The sequence below is a fragment of the Micrasema longulum genome, unplaced genomic scaffold, assembly GCF_059751315.1.
Source record: "Micrasema longulum isolate JH-2025_06_02 unplaced genomic scaffold, ASM5975131v1 h1tg001018l, whole genome shotgun sequence".
Taxonomy (NCBI): Eukaryota; Metazoa; Arthropoda; class Insecta; order Trichoptera; family Brachycentridae; genus Micrasema; species Micrasema longulum.
The window spans coordinates 619,964-638,266 of NW_028278206.1; the positions used below are offsets into that span (position 1 = coordinate 619,964).

Sequence of the window (18,303 nt, forward strand, 5' to 3'; positions counted from 1 at the left end):
TTCAGGTACCAGTCCAGCTACAATTAAATATTCTGGTGTGAAAAAACCCTTTTAAATAAATATTTAATATCAACCATGTCATGAATCAAACACAAGACCTCTTGCTTGGTAAACAAACGCGCTGACCATTACACCACGCGGCCGACTATGAATTATAATGATAACAGTTAAGGTAGATACAAACAATAAAGAAAGAAAACTGGTCTCAATATAATTTTTTTAATAAAAATAAATATTAGTGTTCTTATAATCTACCCAAACATTTCAATTTTGGTGGTCATTTTCAACGAATTGTAAATAACTCACTATTAGAAAATGGAAATCAAGTTGTGGTAGAGTGGGATTCGAACCTTGTACCTCTGATCAGTGAGTCCGAAACACTAGCCACGAGACCACAACCCGATTCAATTACCAGATTCAGTTTACCAGATTAAGACTCAAAATATTGGTGATGTGCACACATTTGTATTTTTAAATCTTGTAAACAAATGCAAAAAAAGGTTGAAATTTAATTTATTTAAAATAGGCTGTATTTACGTGAAACTCACGAATCGGAAGTTCAAGGTTCGAAATACGCTCTACCTCAGCTTGATTCCCGTTTTCTAATTGTGAATTATTCATAACTTAATTAAGAAGGTAAACAACATAAAGGTAAATATTTTATTTTTATTTTAAAAAACATCCATTGCTGTGGTTATTTTTTTCTTTATATTCTAGTCGACATTTAACTGCCGAAAAGATCCGTCAATTCCAAACATGCATTCCCTTGTTTTGTGGTTGCCTGGTCGTTTATTCTCATCAGTCTTGTACTCTGAGTTCTCCAGAAACCACTCCCGATTATCCTCAAGTCTTTTTTTCCAATAATCTGTGGAAAAAGTGCTAACCTAGTCATCGTTTCAGTTCGGTTTTGACCAACAGACCATAACACAAATCTGTGGAAATAGAGCTTGGAAGTTTTTTTTACGAACTAGGCCTAAATAACGACCACAATTTAAGACAAAATTGGTTAAAAACCCCTTAAACAATTTTTGAAATATTGTTAATGTTTTAATTTTTTTTAAAAAATGCTTTCTCAGAACTCTTGTACAAGTCAATTTCGTTAAAAATTGGACAAAAGCAAACTAAAAAGATATGGAGGTAAATGATTTACAGCTTTAGTCCCTTACTTACAAACCTGGAATAAAGTTACGCCTAGGGAGAGTGGTAAAATAAGAATGGGAATACCATCCTCATTCTATCACTATTAAAAGGATGGTATTCTCATCCATATTCTACCACTATGCTTAGGCGTAACTTTATGCCAGGTTTACAAGTAAGGCCCATAGTAGAATATAACAAAAACGTTTTGTCGCTTATCAAAAAAATCACCGGTTGCGAAAATTTATAATAAATCAAGTATTGTTACAAAACTTAATAAAATGAAATCAATATACAACAGCTTTGTTTTTAAAAACTTTTTTTTCACCGACCGATTTCAAAGCTGCACAAGCTTCTTTATCAAGGTATACTTAACTAATGAGTTCCATCTTTTTTTATTTTCACAATGATTCTCAATTAACATTGATACATATGTAGTTTAAAAGTCAAGTGTTTTTGTAATGTTCTTTCAATTACGGGAAGCGTGAAGTGAGATGGATACGATCTTTAAAACAAGACAGGAGTGAACTAAAGGATATATTTTTTATTTGTTTTTCTTTTATAATTATGAATGTTTTTTTTAATGTCTAAGATTTCTAAGTTGTCTTATTCGAATATTTTATTTTTAACATAATCCAGTGCTTTATAATTAGAATTCAGAAAAAATATTTTTATTTAGGCACTTTTAATGTTCTTTTACTCCTAACATTAAAGTTTCTTTTAGTTTTTCGAGTGGTAATTGAATCGCAATCATTACAATTTAATTGGAGCGTGATTTATTATATTTAGGGACTTTGTCTTTGGGATATTTTAACAATGCGCCTATATTATTAGATATTTAGAATGCAGGCTTAATGTTTGATAAAACCTAAACCTTGATAAAGAAGCTTGTGTAGCTATGAAAATAGTCTAAAGAAAAATAAAAGTGGTTAAAAACAAAGTTGTTTTATATTTATTTTATTATCATAAATAACAGCAAGGTTAGTGCTTTAAATAAAAATTTTACTTTGCATAATCAATAAATTTAAATATTAAATTAATGCATAAATAAAATTTATTCATTAGGAACAATACCCGTTACCGGTTGCTATAAAACCACAATTAAATAAAGGAATAAAAATCAACACATTATGCTTACCAATTACATTTTGAATCGGACCCTCACTTCCCCCATATTCTTCAGGTAAGATATCTTTCGATATGTGCTTGTGTAAATCTTCGAAATTTTTCATGCCAAAATGAAAATGTACCTACAGAAAATATTTTAACGTTTGTTACCGTAATGTTTTTGAGGTTTTAATAATAAAAGTATATTAGAACTCGTAAAGTTTACAATGAAAGAACAAATAACAAACAATAATTGAAGGTATTAGATTCAAACTTAAAAATCTCTATTAAAAACGGAAAATTAGTTATTGATGCCAAGATAAACTGTAAATAAAAACCTACTTATTTAAATAATAGCGTAATTCAAAACCGTCTATGAATCTTGCAAAAACTTATTTCAATTATTCTTCTTGACGCTGCAAAGTTTGCATTCTTAATTGAGTTGGTGAAGCATTATAAGAAATATCACAATTCTTTTTTCAAAGTTTTTCGCAAATAACTCAGTAACTCCTTCAATTGAGATTGCTAAATTTGCTTCTTATAAGCCTGCTACACACTTGACGAGTGGCATGGAAAGCTTATATGTGTGGCGACATTACTCGTCATGCCGCACGTCATGCTCCTCGTCATGCCCAACGCTCCCTATTTTGTCAAAGGACCGGCAATATGAGCACAAGTAGCTGGCCACATAATCACGCGGTCGCAGTACGCATCGAGCGCTCACACAAGACGCACATGTCATTTTTGAATGATGTATATTTCTTCGCATGACATTGATATGATTAGCTTTACTAAAAATGCATAGCGCGCACGCTGTCACAGTTTCATCGTCAATTGTATAGAAAGACAAATGACAAGTGTGGAGCGTCGCGATTAATTGCGAGTAGAGCAGTGTGTGAGTAGAGCAGAGGGCAACATCGGGCGAGAAGGCGGCAGCGCGAGGAGCAAAGTGAGGAGCAGCGCAAGGAGCATAGTGTGGCGGGACTATAATACCCTCAATTATTTTTTAAAGATCTGGGTTGAGTATAAATATTTGTTTTCAATATCAATATCAATATAAATGTGAATAAATAAATAAATATATTTAAAATATTCCTAAATGTTATTAAATATTTGTGTATAACCACTTACCGACTTTTCTATGTCTACCGGTTTCGAGACGTACCCGTCTCTTTGTCAGGACACCAATTAAACCAACATGAAGTTAAAATCTTACATACAAATTATAAAGTGTTAAAAGTAAATAATATGGAAATATTTCACATTAGGAAAGCTTTAAAGAATAATGTTCCTTTGATCAATAATCAAACAAACTTCCAATATAGTCCTTTATACGATGTTCCACTGTAATGGTCACCCTTTAAAACCTATTAAGCTTATCCCTCCCCTCCATCCCCTCTACTTTTTTCATTAATTCTCAAACGAGAGAATATTTTTATAATTTAATCAGTGCATGTTTGTTTGAATCAGTGCATGTTCTTATTAAAATGCATGTCGTATTGGTTTTATATTTTTGTGCAACAACTATAGTGAAGGTGTATAGTGGGTTTTACATGTTGGTTTGCATGTTGGTTTAATTAGTGTCCTGACGAAGAGACGGGTACGTCTTGAAACCGGTAGACATAGAAAAATCGGTAAGTGGTTACATACAAGTATTCAATAACATTTAGTAAAATGTTCGACCACGAAGTTATGCTTTAAATAGTAATAATAAAATATTCCCTTACTCTACTTTTGACTTTCTCGCTTAAGAACGGTTTTGCGAGATTATACATAGACTCAATTGCTCCGGTATCATATATAAGGTGAAAGTCATTTCCTCTGAATGGCGAAGCATTCTGAAGATAAACAAATACGGTTAAGATGCAATAATCGCTTTAAATTTTAATTTTCAAAACATTCTTGGTTTTGTAGTTTGTACCTGAGTGTACATGAGCAGCTTCTTTACAGTAATTAGTGATACTTGTGACACGTGTCCTATGATTATATTTCGAAAATCTAGAAGGACTCGATGTCCAATAACAGTGCTGTGGTCATCTTCAAGTAAAAGCATGTCGGTTAACAACCTATGCACAGCGCACGTCTTCATTATATTCGTGCTGTTTAAGTCTATAGTTCCAAAGCGTACTAATATAACTCTCGAACCATCTAAGGGGCAAACTTTAGGAAGTGCTAAGACCACGCTGAAAAATAATATAATACAAAACATGATTGATTTTTTTAATGTTATTGAGTTTTTAATGTCATAAAGTAACAACGTGTTAACAAAAAGAAGTACATAATAAAGCAAAAGTACAAAAACAAAAAAACGAAACAGAATACCACACCAAAAGAGAAACAACTTCTTGTGCTTGCTGTGGAATTACAATATTCATAATTTAAGTGTGTATACATGTATTTCAAAAAATAAATAAAGGTTTATCAAACATTTTTTTATAAAAAAGTGCATATACATATGCAAGCAAATGCACATGTGTGCGCATGCATGTATAATTATACACACACATACACACCCTCGCATACTCACTTACACGCACATATTTATTTATTTATTTGACACTTTATATACATAAACAATAAATATACATATAAGGGCGGGCATATTGCCTTAAGGCAATTTCTTCCTACCTACCTAAACCGTTCAGTTTGAGAAAATTATAAGTACATGGACATATTGAATCTTACAATTTTATACAAAAATTAAAAGCAAAGATTAACAAAAATAAATATATTTAAAAAAAATTAACACTATACCATGAAGAGAGGAGAGGGGATGGGAAGGACAGAAGAAGGATAAAGGAACAATTTAAACATTTAGATAACGACATTTCAATCTTGACTTCAATGTAAATAAAGAAGGGGCGTCTCTAACATTAGTGGGTAGATTATTCCACAATCGAGCCGCTATTACTGTAAAAGAGGAGGCAAGAAAATTAGAGCGATGACGGGGTATTAAAAGGGTTTTCTCGTTACTAGAACGAAGAGATAGTCCGTGTTGTGAAAGAGGTTGGATGAGCTCTCTCAGATAACATACACATAAACCCACATACATACTTTAACATGGTGAAGAAAATGATACAATAAGGTTTTCAAGTTGCTTAACAAAAGAACTTCAAGTATTGTACAAAAACATTTTTAAAAAAAAACAAAAAAAAACATATTTTATTAATTTTAAAATGAAAAACTTAAATATGCCCTAAATTTTAAAAAGCAACATTTAATTAAGGATATTATAAACAAATATTTTTACCTTTAGCTTGAATTTTGTAAAGACATTGATAATTTTTATTTCGTCAGGCAAATTGTTTTTTAAATCTATTCCCTGATACAGGTTCGTAAGTTTTTTCAAAATGTTAAGTATTACATTTTGGCATATTAATATAATATTAGCGTTTACGTAAATAACTTAATGTTTAGATTTTTTTTGTTCTCTTTATAGATTTGTAAAATTGTTTTTTTTTATACATTTTGTCAATTGATGGAAAATTAAAAATTTTAAATGGTTCTTTTGTTGGGAATGTTGATGCTTTTTAAAATCACTTTATTAATCCTTTTACTATTTTTACTGAGTTTATAATACTTGTGCAGGAACCTCCCCAACCAATTATTATGAGTTATGTCTATAATTTGAGTAAAAGATGCATCGCGTTTAAATGCATTCTTAATTTTTTCTTTTTTATTATCTCCGTGTTAAATGATATGCATTGTGGTCTCAAAGACTCAGTTAATTCTTTTGATTTGTTAGTCTGTCAACTATCCCTTTTACTAGTAGCTTTTCGAGGTTTTTCTTAGTTATTTCTAGTAGAATGCCCGATATAAGAAAAAAATCATTTATCGGACTCGTTCGATGGTATACTTCCAAATTCTTGCTTCAACTTTCAATTTGGTTATCGATTTACATTTTTTTTTCAATTTTTTAAAATTATTATTATTATTTGAATTTTATGCATATGAAGCATTATTTAGTGAAAAAACACATGGAAAAAGAAGGTCCTACCTGAACACAGGAATTTTCCAGCTGGTCGGGACCTAAAGCAAAGAATCTCTACATTTTAAAACTGTGAAATAAATACAAACACATACATTCTTTTTTGCATCCTTAGTGAACAAGAGACTTGAATAAAATAGTAAATTATATTTTATCATTGTGATCTAACCGGCAAATGAAAAAATACCATGAAGATTCCTTTCAACATTTATTTATCAATAAGCTTACCCTAATTTCATGAGTTTCTGCACATTTGGACAAAGTGGATCAAACATGTTAGAAATTTCGGTAAATGTAGTTTTTGCGGAGTAATAATTGTCCAATTTCTGCTTCGTAGCTTCTAAACTGTACTTACAGCATCTTAAAAAAGTTAATAGCCAATTGTCATCTGAAAAACGTGTTTTAATTTCATCATAATGATGCAATGAATTAAAGTGTAATGCTTTTTTAATTAAATTCTAAGCAACAGAGAGGAAAAACATTTTTGAGAAGGAATATGGAAGTCTAGGCATTTATAGGGCTTTTGATCTGTCTTTGGCTGGTTTTTTTGGCCACGTTACAAACTATGTAACCTTTATCATTCTGCCTATGTTTAATCATCCACGTTTCTTCAACTCTTCCATTTGTTGATTCCTGTGAAGTAAATTGCTGAAACCTTTACATGTGGGAGAGATTCATCCGGCTGAACCTATTCACCTAAAAGGCATCGCCTGAAAACTATTTTCCACTTTACTTCCATTTTTCTATCTCGAAAATGTTTTCCCTCTCTGTTGCAACAAATTTAAATCTTAATAACTCAAACAATACTTCATATACGAACTAACAAAAAAATAACTTTCTGTTTCCGTGGAGTGGCTTGGCTCATACTCTTTATCTAATCCAAAATAAAAGAGCAAACTTCGTTGGCAATACCCTCGTGATAATCATAAAAAATAGAACCATTGTTGGTTCAATTGTGAATTCCAAATACGTTAACTCAGAACTACCGAAGATAGAAAATATTCTGTTGAGTGTGTTGAAGTATATTGAGTAAGAGTAGATTCTGTATATAGTCGAAGACTGTACCAAAAGAAAAATTGTCTTGTTTACACAATTCTTCAGTTTTTTAAAACTTGTGTTAAATCGCAGTAAATCGTAGATAAAAAAAAAGTTTTTAAAACAACTCATGTGCAGGAAAAAGGTTGTTTAAAAAGCTATCGCGTTTATATCTACCTTAAAAATGTATGAAGGAGGTGGTTTTTTAATCAAACCATAGATTTTAGGTTTATTTATTTTTTTAAGTCATAAAAACGGAAACTGCTAAAAATAGACAAAAATATATGTTAATAATCATTGATTCAATTAGTGATAGGCAAGTTATTCGTATGTCAGTATTTAAATATTGGGAAATACTAAAAAAATACTATTTTTTATATCCAAAGAATGTGGATTGTGGTTTCACTGCTCTGCAGATGATACCTAGATTTATTTTTATTGTAAACCGAGCGACAGAAATGTGCTTGTTAATTTGATTGTAGAATGCATTGAGAAAATAGGAAACTGAATTACTGAAAATAGGCTTACACTTAAACCATCAAAAACGAAACAACTATGGATGGTTTCAGCCAGACGACAGAATTTGATTCAGGATACGGCACTACCCGATGTAAGAAGTACCGCTTTACCCACCATTAAACTACTGGGAGCCTTCCTTAATTCTAAACTTTCTCTTGGCGCTCAAATTAGTGGAACGATAATTTCATGCTTTTACCAGCTGAGACATATTAAATGCATACGCAAAAATTTTCCCGTTGATGCCACCCGTCAATTAATAAATGCGTTTGTAGTGTCTAGAGTCGATTATGGTTATGGTATCTACGCAAGTTTACCAATGAATAAAATGACTCGCCTACAGTCTGTATTAAAAGCCGCAGCGAGACTCTGTTGGCTTATGTATGTATATGCTACTGCACAACTCTGCTCCAGAATATTTAAGAAATCTTTGCATTCCAGTTGAACTAGCTGACAGACGTCTTACGCTTAGACCAGCTACATCTACGTCGAAAGGAAAAGTTTAAAAGTTACCCTCTACGCGAACACCGCACTAAATTCGGCGACGCGCAGTTGCAGTCGCAGGCCCTACGGTGCGAAACTGTGAGAGTAAAGTGATGTTTTTGAAGAAACTTAAAACCCACTTGTTCTCATTTGAATAAATCCTTAGCATGTGGTGACAAAGTACATTGTTTTTCTTAAATTAAAAAAGTTAAAATTAAATTAATATCTTTATATAATCACTTTGTAAAGCGCCCTTAAGGTATTATATTACAAAAATGGCGCTTTATAAGTTATCCGTAATAATAATAATTATCCGAAAATGTTCTCAAATGATGCAATTAAATGGATGAATTCGACAGTGGTCAGCGATCCAGGAAATAAAGGGTTTAAATTAAGAATATTTAAACAGAGTAAAGGTGAATATTTTCATTATATTTTCAACTATGATTTTTATCAAGCTTTTTTTATTTTTTTATTATGATTTTTTGATATTTGTATTTAATATATTCCACAAACATACCCGTTCTAGCTTTTATATGACTCTGTTTTCCAAGCCAATCCTTGATGGCTTTAAGATCATTTTCTATCCTGGTTGAATCCTCCCCTAATTTTTCCCAAGCAATTTTTGCCAATTCTGGGCTTAATTCTCGGCGCGTCATTGTCTGCTAAAAAAAACTTTAAAAAATAGACACACTAAATCAAATCATAAATCACATGATTTAAAAAAAAATATTATCGTTTTTCATTTTTTTATTATTATTCCATTTTTTTTATATGCTTTCATTACAAATATTCATTTTACAATGATATTAATTGGATATAATTAGAGACAAAATAAATTATGTATTTCAAATAAATAAAATAATATTATTTTATTTTATTTATTTTTACACTTAATATATGTTTACAATATATATATATATATATATATATACGTATATAAAAGGGCGGGTATATTGCCTTAAGACATTTTTTTCCTTCCTATCTAAACCGTTCAATTTGAGAAAATCACAAGTACGTGAACATATACAAAGAAATTATACTTTATCATATGATTTCATATAAAATTGAAAACAAAAATCAACTTAAAACAATATGAACACTATACTATGAAGAGAAAAAAGGATTTGATAATATAAATATTTAGATTTAGACATTGCAATATCTCTAATATCAGTATCATCTTGATTTAAATGTAAATAAAGAAGAGGGCGTCTCTAACATAAGTAGGTTTACTATTTTACAATCGAGCAGCTACTAATGTGAAAGAGGGGGCAAGAAAGTTAGAGCGGTGAAAGGGTATTAAACGGATTCTCTCGTTACTAGAACGATAACAAAGTTCATGTTATGATAGAGGTTAATGTCATGTGTCTGTGCAAAACTATATATTTTTAAATAAAATTCATAATAAAATGATTACAATTTGTAAAATTTACGTATCAATTGTGTAATATTTAGTTTTCATTTTAAAAATAAAATGTGATGGAATTCATTTATTAAGTTTGTTATATGTTTATTTTTATTTATAAATCATATAACACAAAGTCTGTACTCCCTGTACTGACATATGGCTGTGAAACTTTTGTGTTCACGAAAAAAATTTTACACAAATTATCAGTGACACAGAGAGCCATGGAAAGGAGAATGCTGGGTATTTAGTTGAGAGACAGAAAAACCAATACATGGATTAGAGCGAGAACAAAGATCACCGATGTGGTCCATAGGGCTGCCAACCAGAAATGGAGCTGGGCTGGTCATATAGCCAGAATCACAGACTCTAGATAGACCAAAAAAGTCCTGGAATGGCGACCCAGAACGGGTAGAAGAAGTGTCGGCAGGCCTCAGACAAGGTGGTCTGATGACATAAGACGAGTTGCAGGAAGTGGTTGGATGCGGTTGGCTCAGGATAGGGAAATATGAAGACTAAAGGGGGAGGCCTATGTTCAACATTGGACAAGAGACGGCTGATGATGATGATGATGATGATGATAACACAAAGTATTTTAGAGGTATATTACGTTGAATTACATTCCCAGGAGTTACATCAACTCAATTCGGGACATAAATTATATTAACATGTAGAAAATAACACATATTGAGAACAACAAAGAAACAAAGCAGGCTTAGCACCTTTATAACTAAATATAGCACAACAATATATACGCCAAATACCTTTTCCTCAACAAACAGAATAAATTTTTGGAATAAAAAAAAGGAGTGAATCTACTAAGGGAGATAAAGTCACATGCCAAGCAGATGATGCTGCCATAATGATGATGAGAACATATCCATCTCAGTAAGTAAACATCTGGATGCCTAAGAAATGTCGTAAAGTACAATGAACACATGCTTATTGGAAATATAATTCGGATATACAAAACGTGTGTCAGACCAAATCATGGTACATATATATATATTTATTTTATTTAAACATCTAACTTCCTACCATCAAACATTAAAACTGCATTCTATACAACTTATAATATAGGAACATTGTTAAAAAATCACAATGATAAAGTCCCTTAATATAATAACTCTGGCACAAAACAATTAAATTGTAATAATGATGAAATGAACCTTGGAAAAACTATTTTTAAAAATAATGTTAGAGTAGAAAAACACTTATAATGGCACCAGATCAAAAGTTCTTCAAGTTGAAAAAAAAAAATTTAAATAAGGAAACTTGGAAATCTTAGAAATTAAAAAAGCGGTTCATAATAAGAAAACAATAATAAATATTTAAATAATCAAAAAAATATTTAGTCCACTCCAGTCTAGTTTTAAATATCGTATCTTTCTCACTTTACACTTCCCGCCATTAAAAGATCAATATGACAAAAATACCTATTAGCTCCATATTTAAAACCACCGCCCCTTAAAATCTTATATAATGGATACGTTCGCAGCCATCTTGAGTTTGCATCTGTTGTTTGAAATCCTCGATATACCATTTATATATCACAACTAGATAGAATACAGAATAGATTCCTTAAACTTCTGGGTCGTAAATCTCTTACATATTTTGACTCATATGAAGACTCTTCTTCCTTTCATAGTTTAACTTCCCTTATTAAAGGTAGAAGCATTTCTGATCTGTCTTTTCTCTTCAAAATTTTAAACAATTTTATCGATAGTCCATATCTTTTGGAGCGTATTTCAATCAATTGTCCCGTAAAGTCAACACGACAAGTTCATTTTTTTTATAATTCATTGCCCAAAAAAAATATGTTCAAAACTCGTTTTCTTTATCGTAGCTGCTTCAAATTTAATTTACTTTGTCCCCATTTAGATAATTTTAATACAAAATTTTGTGACTTAAAAAAAAACTTTTTGAAATACTGTAAAAAAAAATTTTTTTAGTGTGTAAAAAGTTTATGTTTTTTATGTTTATTTTATTATGATAAAAAAATTTTGAATTGGTCAACTTTATTACAAAAATCCCTCTCTTCCACTCCTCCACTCTATTTCCTCATCCCTTAACCTTCTTACGAGCTCTTTTTTTTCCATGTCTTATGTAATATATTATTTTTCTCTTTACTGTGTAACATGTTCTATCATTTTATTTGAGAAAAACTTTAACTGGATGTATGTACTATTTTTTATATTTTGTATTCTTATATAACAGCTGTTGTTTTTTCCTTTATAAATAAAAATAAAAATAGAATAAAAAATAAAATATGTATCAATATAATATTAAGAATTCACTGAAAAAATAAAATAGGATTGAATTCATAAATTAAGTATACCTCGATAAAGAAGCTTGTGTAGCTTTGAAACCGGTTTGAAAAAATATAAATAAATAAATGTGTGTTTCGGTGTTCAAATATTTGTTTCCATGAGTAGGTACTATATTTTTTGAATGAGATGGAAATTCTATTATTCGTATTTTTCTACAGTCAACACTACGAAATGTAAATTTTAATCAATCAGAAAGTTTTTTTGTTTGTTAATTGACCATCAAACTATGCTATTAAAAAAAGAAGTATCGTATTATCATCGCTAAGATTTTTTTAAAGTTGTGTAGTCTCTTTCATTATTCCGCGAGTGACGTCACTAGTTCTCTACGATAAGTTGTTCTGATAGAAGAATTGGCTTCCCGGAAACCGTTAATCTTTTACTTCACTCTATGATTGGTCGATTTAGGAGAACAAGTGGCGTCGGTAAAAATAGTTTTTTTTAATAAATCACTTTTTATATTTTGTTTATACATTTTAGAGAAACTTCGCCGTAGAATTGAATGCTCGTGTTTTTACCGCGTGAAAGAAACCATTTTCCTGTAGCACTAAAATTCCTCATTGTAAAGTTTACGGTCTAATTTTAAAATATTAAATATTCAGTCATAATTATTTTATTTTAGGACGAAATCCTAAAAATACAATTGCCAATGATTTGATTGCTAAACAACAAATTATGCATGGTTACTGGCAGAAAAACACAATCTGATTTCAATTTAAATTTACATATCGAGAAAAGGTGATGTTAATATTCAGAGGATAAGCTGTTGAACTTTTTTGGGATGTAGATATTTTATCGCTTATCTATTTTATAAAACTGAAAATACATTTATGTTTGTTTGTTGTGTTTATAAATCTGTTTGTTTGTCCGTCACAGAAACTCCTCCGAAACGGTAATTCGTAGCGACGTGAAATTTGTGGCTTAACAAGGCAAAATTTGCTCGCTATAGAATTGAACTTTAAACAGTATGTCTTTGCTACTTATAATACTACTATCACTCAAATTCTCTGTAGGGATACGCAGAGAGAACGGACCGCCACAGACGTCTATCGTGCCATACATTTCTAGATTCACCCACATTCATACATGCCTTTCAGTTCTGCCTGCTTTTGACATGAGCATACTAAAGATTTTGGTTTATCTGATCATGCCACATCTTTCTTGGTCATCCTCGTCTTACTTTACTGTTTATTTTTGCAATATATACTTGTTTTACCATTATTTCGTCGTCCATTCGTTCTACATGACCAAACCAGCTCAGAGACCCTTTTTTAATCTTATTAATCATACCTTACTCAGACTTACACTCTTGCCTGATTTCATCATTCGTTACTTTGTCATATATCTAAATAGTAGAGACTCCCAGACGAAATAAAAAATAGTGATATGAATAAAAACAAAGTAAAATTGGTTTTAAAAATCTTTTTCTTAAATTCTAAGTTTAGTGTGTAAAAAAAAAAAAAAAAAATGGGGAAACCAAACAATTTAAAACAGTGTCAAAAAAAGTGTTTGTTTATTATTTTTTATATTTTTCGTTATAAAAAAAGACTTTTTTAAACTTTTATTTTATTGATATTTTTAAGATTTTTAAAAAAATATTTTATGTAAACATTATTATGTTGTGTTACAAAAATGTTTAAAGAGAGAAATACCTGCAAAAAAACTGCTTTTGCAGTTTGGCGGGAATTTAAAAAATTGTTTAGAATTTAAAAAATAAAAATAAATAAAAATAAAAAAAAAAAAATTTAAAAAAAAAATTTAAAAAAAACTATTCAGTATGTCGTAAATTTACGTAAAGGTTTGAAATCTCATTTTTAGATAAACATCGCTGTTTTCATAGAGAAACATGAAATATTCATGAAATTAATATGTTAGTATTTTTAGAATACTATTTTAATTGTCTACATTTTATTGATATGAATTTTAAATTGAGGAAAAATACACATGTTTTTTTTTTATATGCAAAGTTTTTATTAACCTAATATTAAAATCAACGCGCGATGACATAGAACTAGCAAAACCTATAAACGGAGGTTCGTGTTAAGGTTAAGATCAGAAAAGTGAACGTAATTATTTCTAAAGACAACAAACTCTTTGTAGATAAATAAGAGGACAGAAAGACGTTAGACAGAGGTCAATACATTGTTTCTGGCCCTAAAATTTCTCAATATCTCAATGTTTCATTACTAAGTAATATTTTTTTAACTAACAAACAACAGAAAAAAGGCAACAAGCATATACAAATATTTTTTACTATGGTACAAAAAAGTAAACTGGTAATAAATTTTTTAGATTTCAAATATTGGTTGTGTCTTCACATTAAAAAAAATGTGTATAAAATCCAAAAAAAAAAGATTTTATGAGTATCTTAAATAGCAAAGTAGGTGTAGCATTTTTACCCTATGATATACCTGCTGGAATGATCTGCCTGCCAGGATGCTGAAACTCCATAATTTCCTAATACATCACAACAGAGATGAATAAAATTTTATAGAAGGGAATATAGAAGTCCAGGCATTTACAGAGCTTAGAACCTGTCATTGGCCAGTTTAGGCACCCGCTTTACACACTGTAGCATTAATCATTTTGCTATTTTTTTTTTAAATTTATATTTTTTATTAATGAATTGAACCCGGCAATGCTTTGTTTTTGCTAGATTTGAGTACTCGTTTGTTTATTAAATGAACACAATCGAAAGTTTAAAGTTATTTTTATTTGTATACCGTGCACCCGAAAACCGCAGATAGAACTGGACGTTTTTATAGGTTTGTGGATAGTTCTAATTCCCATAATTAACTATTCAGCAATACAGCAAATCTATTGATACATGTCGATGGTAAATGATTATAGTACCATAATTCAGGGTGAAAATAAAAGTTAATACATTCCAAAATAGAAAGAAAATATGGCATTGGAAACATAAACTTCTATAATATGTCATTCTATAAAATATTTTTAGTCTCTGTTATAATATATCAACATTAATAACTCACTACGGGGTTGAACCCAGTTCTTTTCTACAAAAAATTTAATAAACTCAAAATTTATTTTTTATTATTTCTATTTAGTATTTCAGACAGAAATACACGCGAGTATATATGTATTTATAAAAAGCCGCCTAATACATAGATAGAAACAGAATATAACGATTTGGACATGACTTAAAATTGCTCTTTGAACGTATTTATTAATGTTTGTAGATATTTTTTATTGTTCAATTAATTTACATAATTTGCTTCTTGAGTTGATTACAAGAAAAGTGTTTTTTTCTCATCTATAAACAATTTCTACGTCAAGCAAAGAAAAAACATAAAATTACATTAGACTTAAACACCTAACACTTGTTTTTGCTTTTTTGAGAAAACGAATAAAGATAGGTACTTTTATATTTATAAAAACACTAATAATTTCACCTTGTTTTTTAATAGTGATTTTTTTTAGTTGTATTTTAGTTTATTAGGCATTCACACGTTGTATAAATAAATGAATAAATTTACACAGGCTATTAAACATTTAAATGCCCTGTACTGTAGATACTCATTCTGTTTAATTTTACTTATATTTTAAAATTTGTTTGAAAGAAAAGTTTACCAAGAAAACAGTCTCTTAAAAAAAAAACTCTCTCTTTTTTTACACAAATTATATTATTATTATTTACCAATAACCTATTTTTTATGATTACCAGTTTTGAGACGTACCCGTTTCTTTGTCAGGACACTTGCTACACCAACATGCAAATACAAAAATAGACAACAATGTTTGAGTATGTCCAAATGCTTGCATGTTACACAGTGTGTAAAGTGGCCACTTTAACCTGCCAATGACAGGTCATAAGCCCTGTTAATGCCTAGACCCCCATATTCCTTTCTCAAAAATGTTTTCTCTCTCTGTTGCAACAAATTTAAACAAAAACATACTTTCACATTTACCATCACCGCAGTATTTACGAAAAAATACATCAATAACATACAGAGTTAAAGGAGATGCAAACACCACCATGTCGGAACATGCGATAAAATTAGGTTAAAAATAAATACTACTGTTTAATAATGTTTATTAAATGTTTCACAATAAAGTTAATGCTTTGAACATAAATAAAAAAAATGATTCCTAATTAAAATTATTTACATATATGTAAATATTTCCCGTACCTACTAGTATTTTTTAAGACAGCTGTTTTTAATTTTTATTCCAAGTGACTCGTGATAATATTTTTTTTTAAATATTATTTTACATGCCAAATAAATAAATAAATGAGTTTCTATAGAAAATTAAAAAAATCAGATAACGAAAGTTCGTTAGTTTTATTTTAAAACCTTATATTTGTGAAAAAGTATGACATTTTCTCAAGTCCACACAGAGCGGCTTAGAAATACCCCTCTTTTTCACACTCCATCTTTTCTTTTTTCTTTTTCTTTTCATTCGTATCTCCGATGGAGGTTAGAAATTATCGCAGCATCCTTGATGGCAGCTGCCCTTAACACGAACTGAGTTCTGCAATAAAACCCGTCACGAAAGTTCTTTAGCCAAGAGATGCGTCTTCTACCTACACTGCGTCTTCCTTCAATCCTTCCCTGTAGAATGACTTGTTAAATGTAAAAATTTTTGCCTCTCATCACTGGCTTTTTATTTTTTTCTATCCGTCGGAGACCGTGATCGTTTCGGACTCTGTCCACTCAAGAGATTTTTAATATCCTCCTGTAGCACCACATTTCAAAAGCTTTGATCTTTGAAGCGTGGGTGAGCGTCCACGTTTCGACACCGTAAAAAATCACTGAGAATTTATTCATTAGACGTACCTGTAGAAATTATAATGGACTCAGTATTGATGTTGACATTTTTAACTGCATGTTGCATTTATACAGAAAATTTCTTCAAGGAGTTGAATATTTGGGATTGTAGCTGAATGCGCATCTTGAGCGCATTCAGCAACTAGCAACAATTTCTAGCAACAATTATCTTTTTTTTATTTATTACCAACGATAACCTCCGTGGAAAACGCAAATGTTAATAATTTTTACTTTCGCACTTTAAATTTCTTAATTATATCTTTTTTTGTCACATTTAATTTTTACATCTTTTGCCTAATTTATGAAAACTTAATTGTTTTTTTTTATGTTAAAACATTGTTGTTTTTAATACTTGTATGTATGACTGTATGTTTTCTGAATAAAATAAATAAAAAAAAATAATAGCTCGCGTACAATAGGCTCGGTATTGTCGCCTAATATCACAATCGTCCGCACAGCTTTCATTCAATACACATCTTAAATATTTAAACAGCTGTACTCATTTTACATCGGTACCATCTATAAAGAGCGGTGATACACGTAAATATAAGTCTTTAGTCTTAATCACAACCATCTCGCACTTTTTTGCATTAAATTTTAATCAATGATCTTTAGCAAACTGCACACAGACTGAAATTATTTTTTTTAGCCCAGCTAAGGACGGAGCTAGCAACACCACATTGTCAGCGTATGACGTGATGATCACTCTTGTCGAACCTATTGAACATCTTACTTGCAAACTATTAAGTTTTTTATAAGTAGTGATCCACGTACAAGTTGAATTAACTCGGAAATCTTAAACCCTTCTGCTTTAATCCGCGGAGAGCTTTAAATTTTGAGGATATTGCCGAGCCCCATTCAACCTTATAAATGCGTTTGTCATTCCATGTTCTGACCACATGAAGTACCTCTGCTGGCATATCAATTATACTTAGTATATTTCCGTCCGGAGTGCTTTGACAGATAGTATTATACGCCAGCTTTAAATCAAGGAAGCAGGTATACACCGATGTGTTTCTCGTCACATATCAATAATACTTTTTACGGTAATAATAGCAGTATCTGTTTCGAAGCGCTTTTTAAATCCAAACTGATTTTCCGTTGAATCAAAATTGTCCGTAGCTTTCTTCAACATATGTATACATTAATAAAAATAAACTTACCGTCGGTAAAAAAATGATTGCGATAGTTGTTATTGTTTGATTAGTAAACAACTTTTGTCACCGGCAGTATAATACGATCTAATTTCTGAATGCTTATGTTATTGTATATATCGACGCTGGAAAGAAAAAAAATACCTAGCAACACGTTACAACTTTCCAGAAGAAGGTTTTTTTGTTTACTTTTTTATAAAAAAAATCAATCTCATGCATGATTATTTTTTTGGCGTGATTCATAAATAATTTAAGTAGGTACTTAAAAAACGAGATTCTTTATAAATAAAAAAAATATGTTAGCTCTTCAGTAAAATTGCGACGTATCTCTTGGTGATTTTTTCCTTAAAAAAGAGAA

General features: G+C 30.3%; 1 protein-coding gene across 2 annotated transcripts; it reads right to left on the reverse strand.

The window, feature by feature from the left end:
* Window positions 1-242: 242 nt before the first annotated feature.
* LOC148277527 (alpha-tocopherol transfer protein-like) lies at window positions 243-18,005 on the reverse strand. Of its 2 annotated transcripts, none has more exons than XM_088232770.1 (7): window positions 17,955-18,005; window positions 8,787-8,928; window positions 6,461-6,620; window positions 4,166-4,427; window positions 3,972-4,082; window positions 2,276-2,387; window positions 243-865 (listed from the first exon to the last, which is right to left on the reverse strand). In XM_088232770.1, exons 2-7 carry the CDS (start codon window positions 8,923-8,925, stop codon window positions 714-716), a joined length of 936 nt encoding a protein of 311 aa, XP_088088896.1. In that variant the 5' UTR covers window positions 8,926-8,928; window positions 17,955-18,005; the 3' UTR covers window positions 243-713. The 2 variants fall into 2 exon arrangements, with proteins under 2 accessions (XP_088088896.1, XP_088088897.1); XM_088232771.1 differs by having other exon boundaries at window positions 8,787-8,931; window positions 17,955-18,000.
* Window positions 18,006-18,303: the final 298 nt, after the last annotated feature.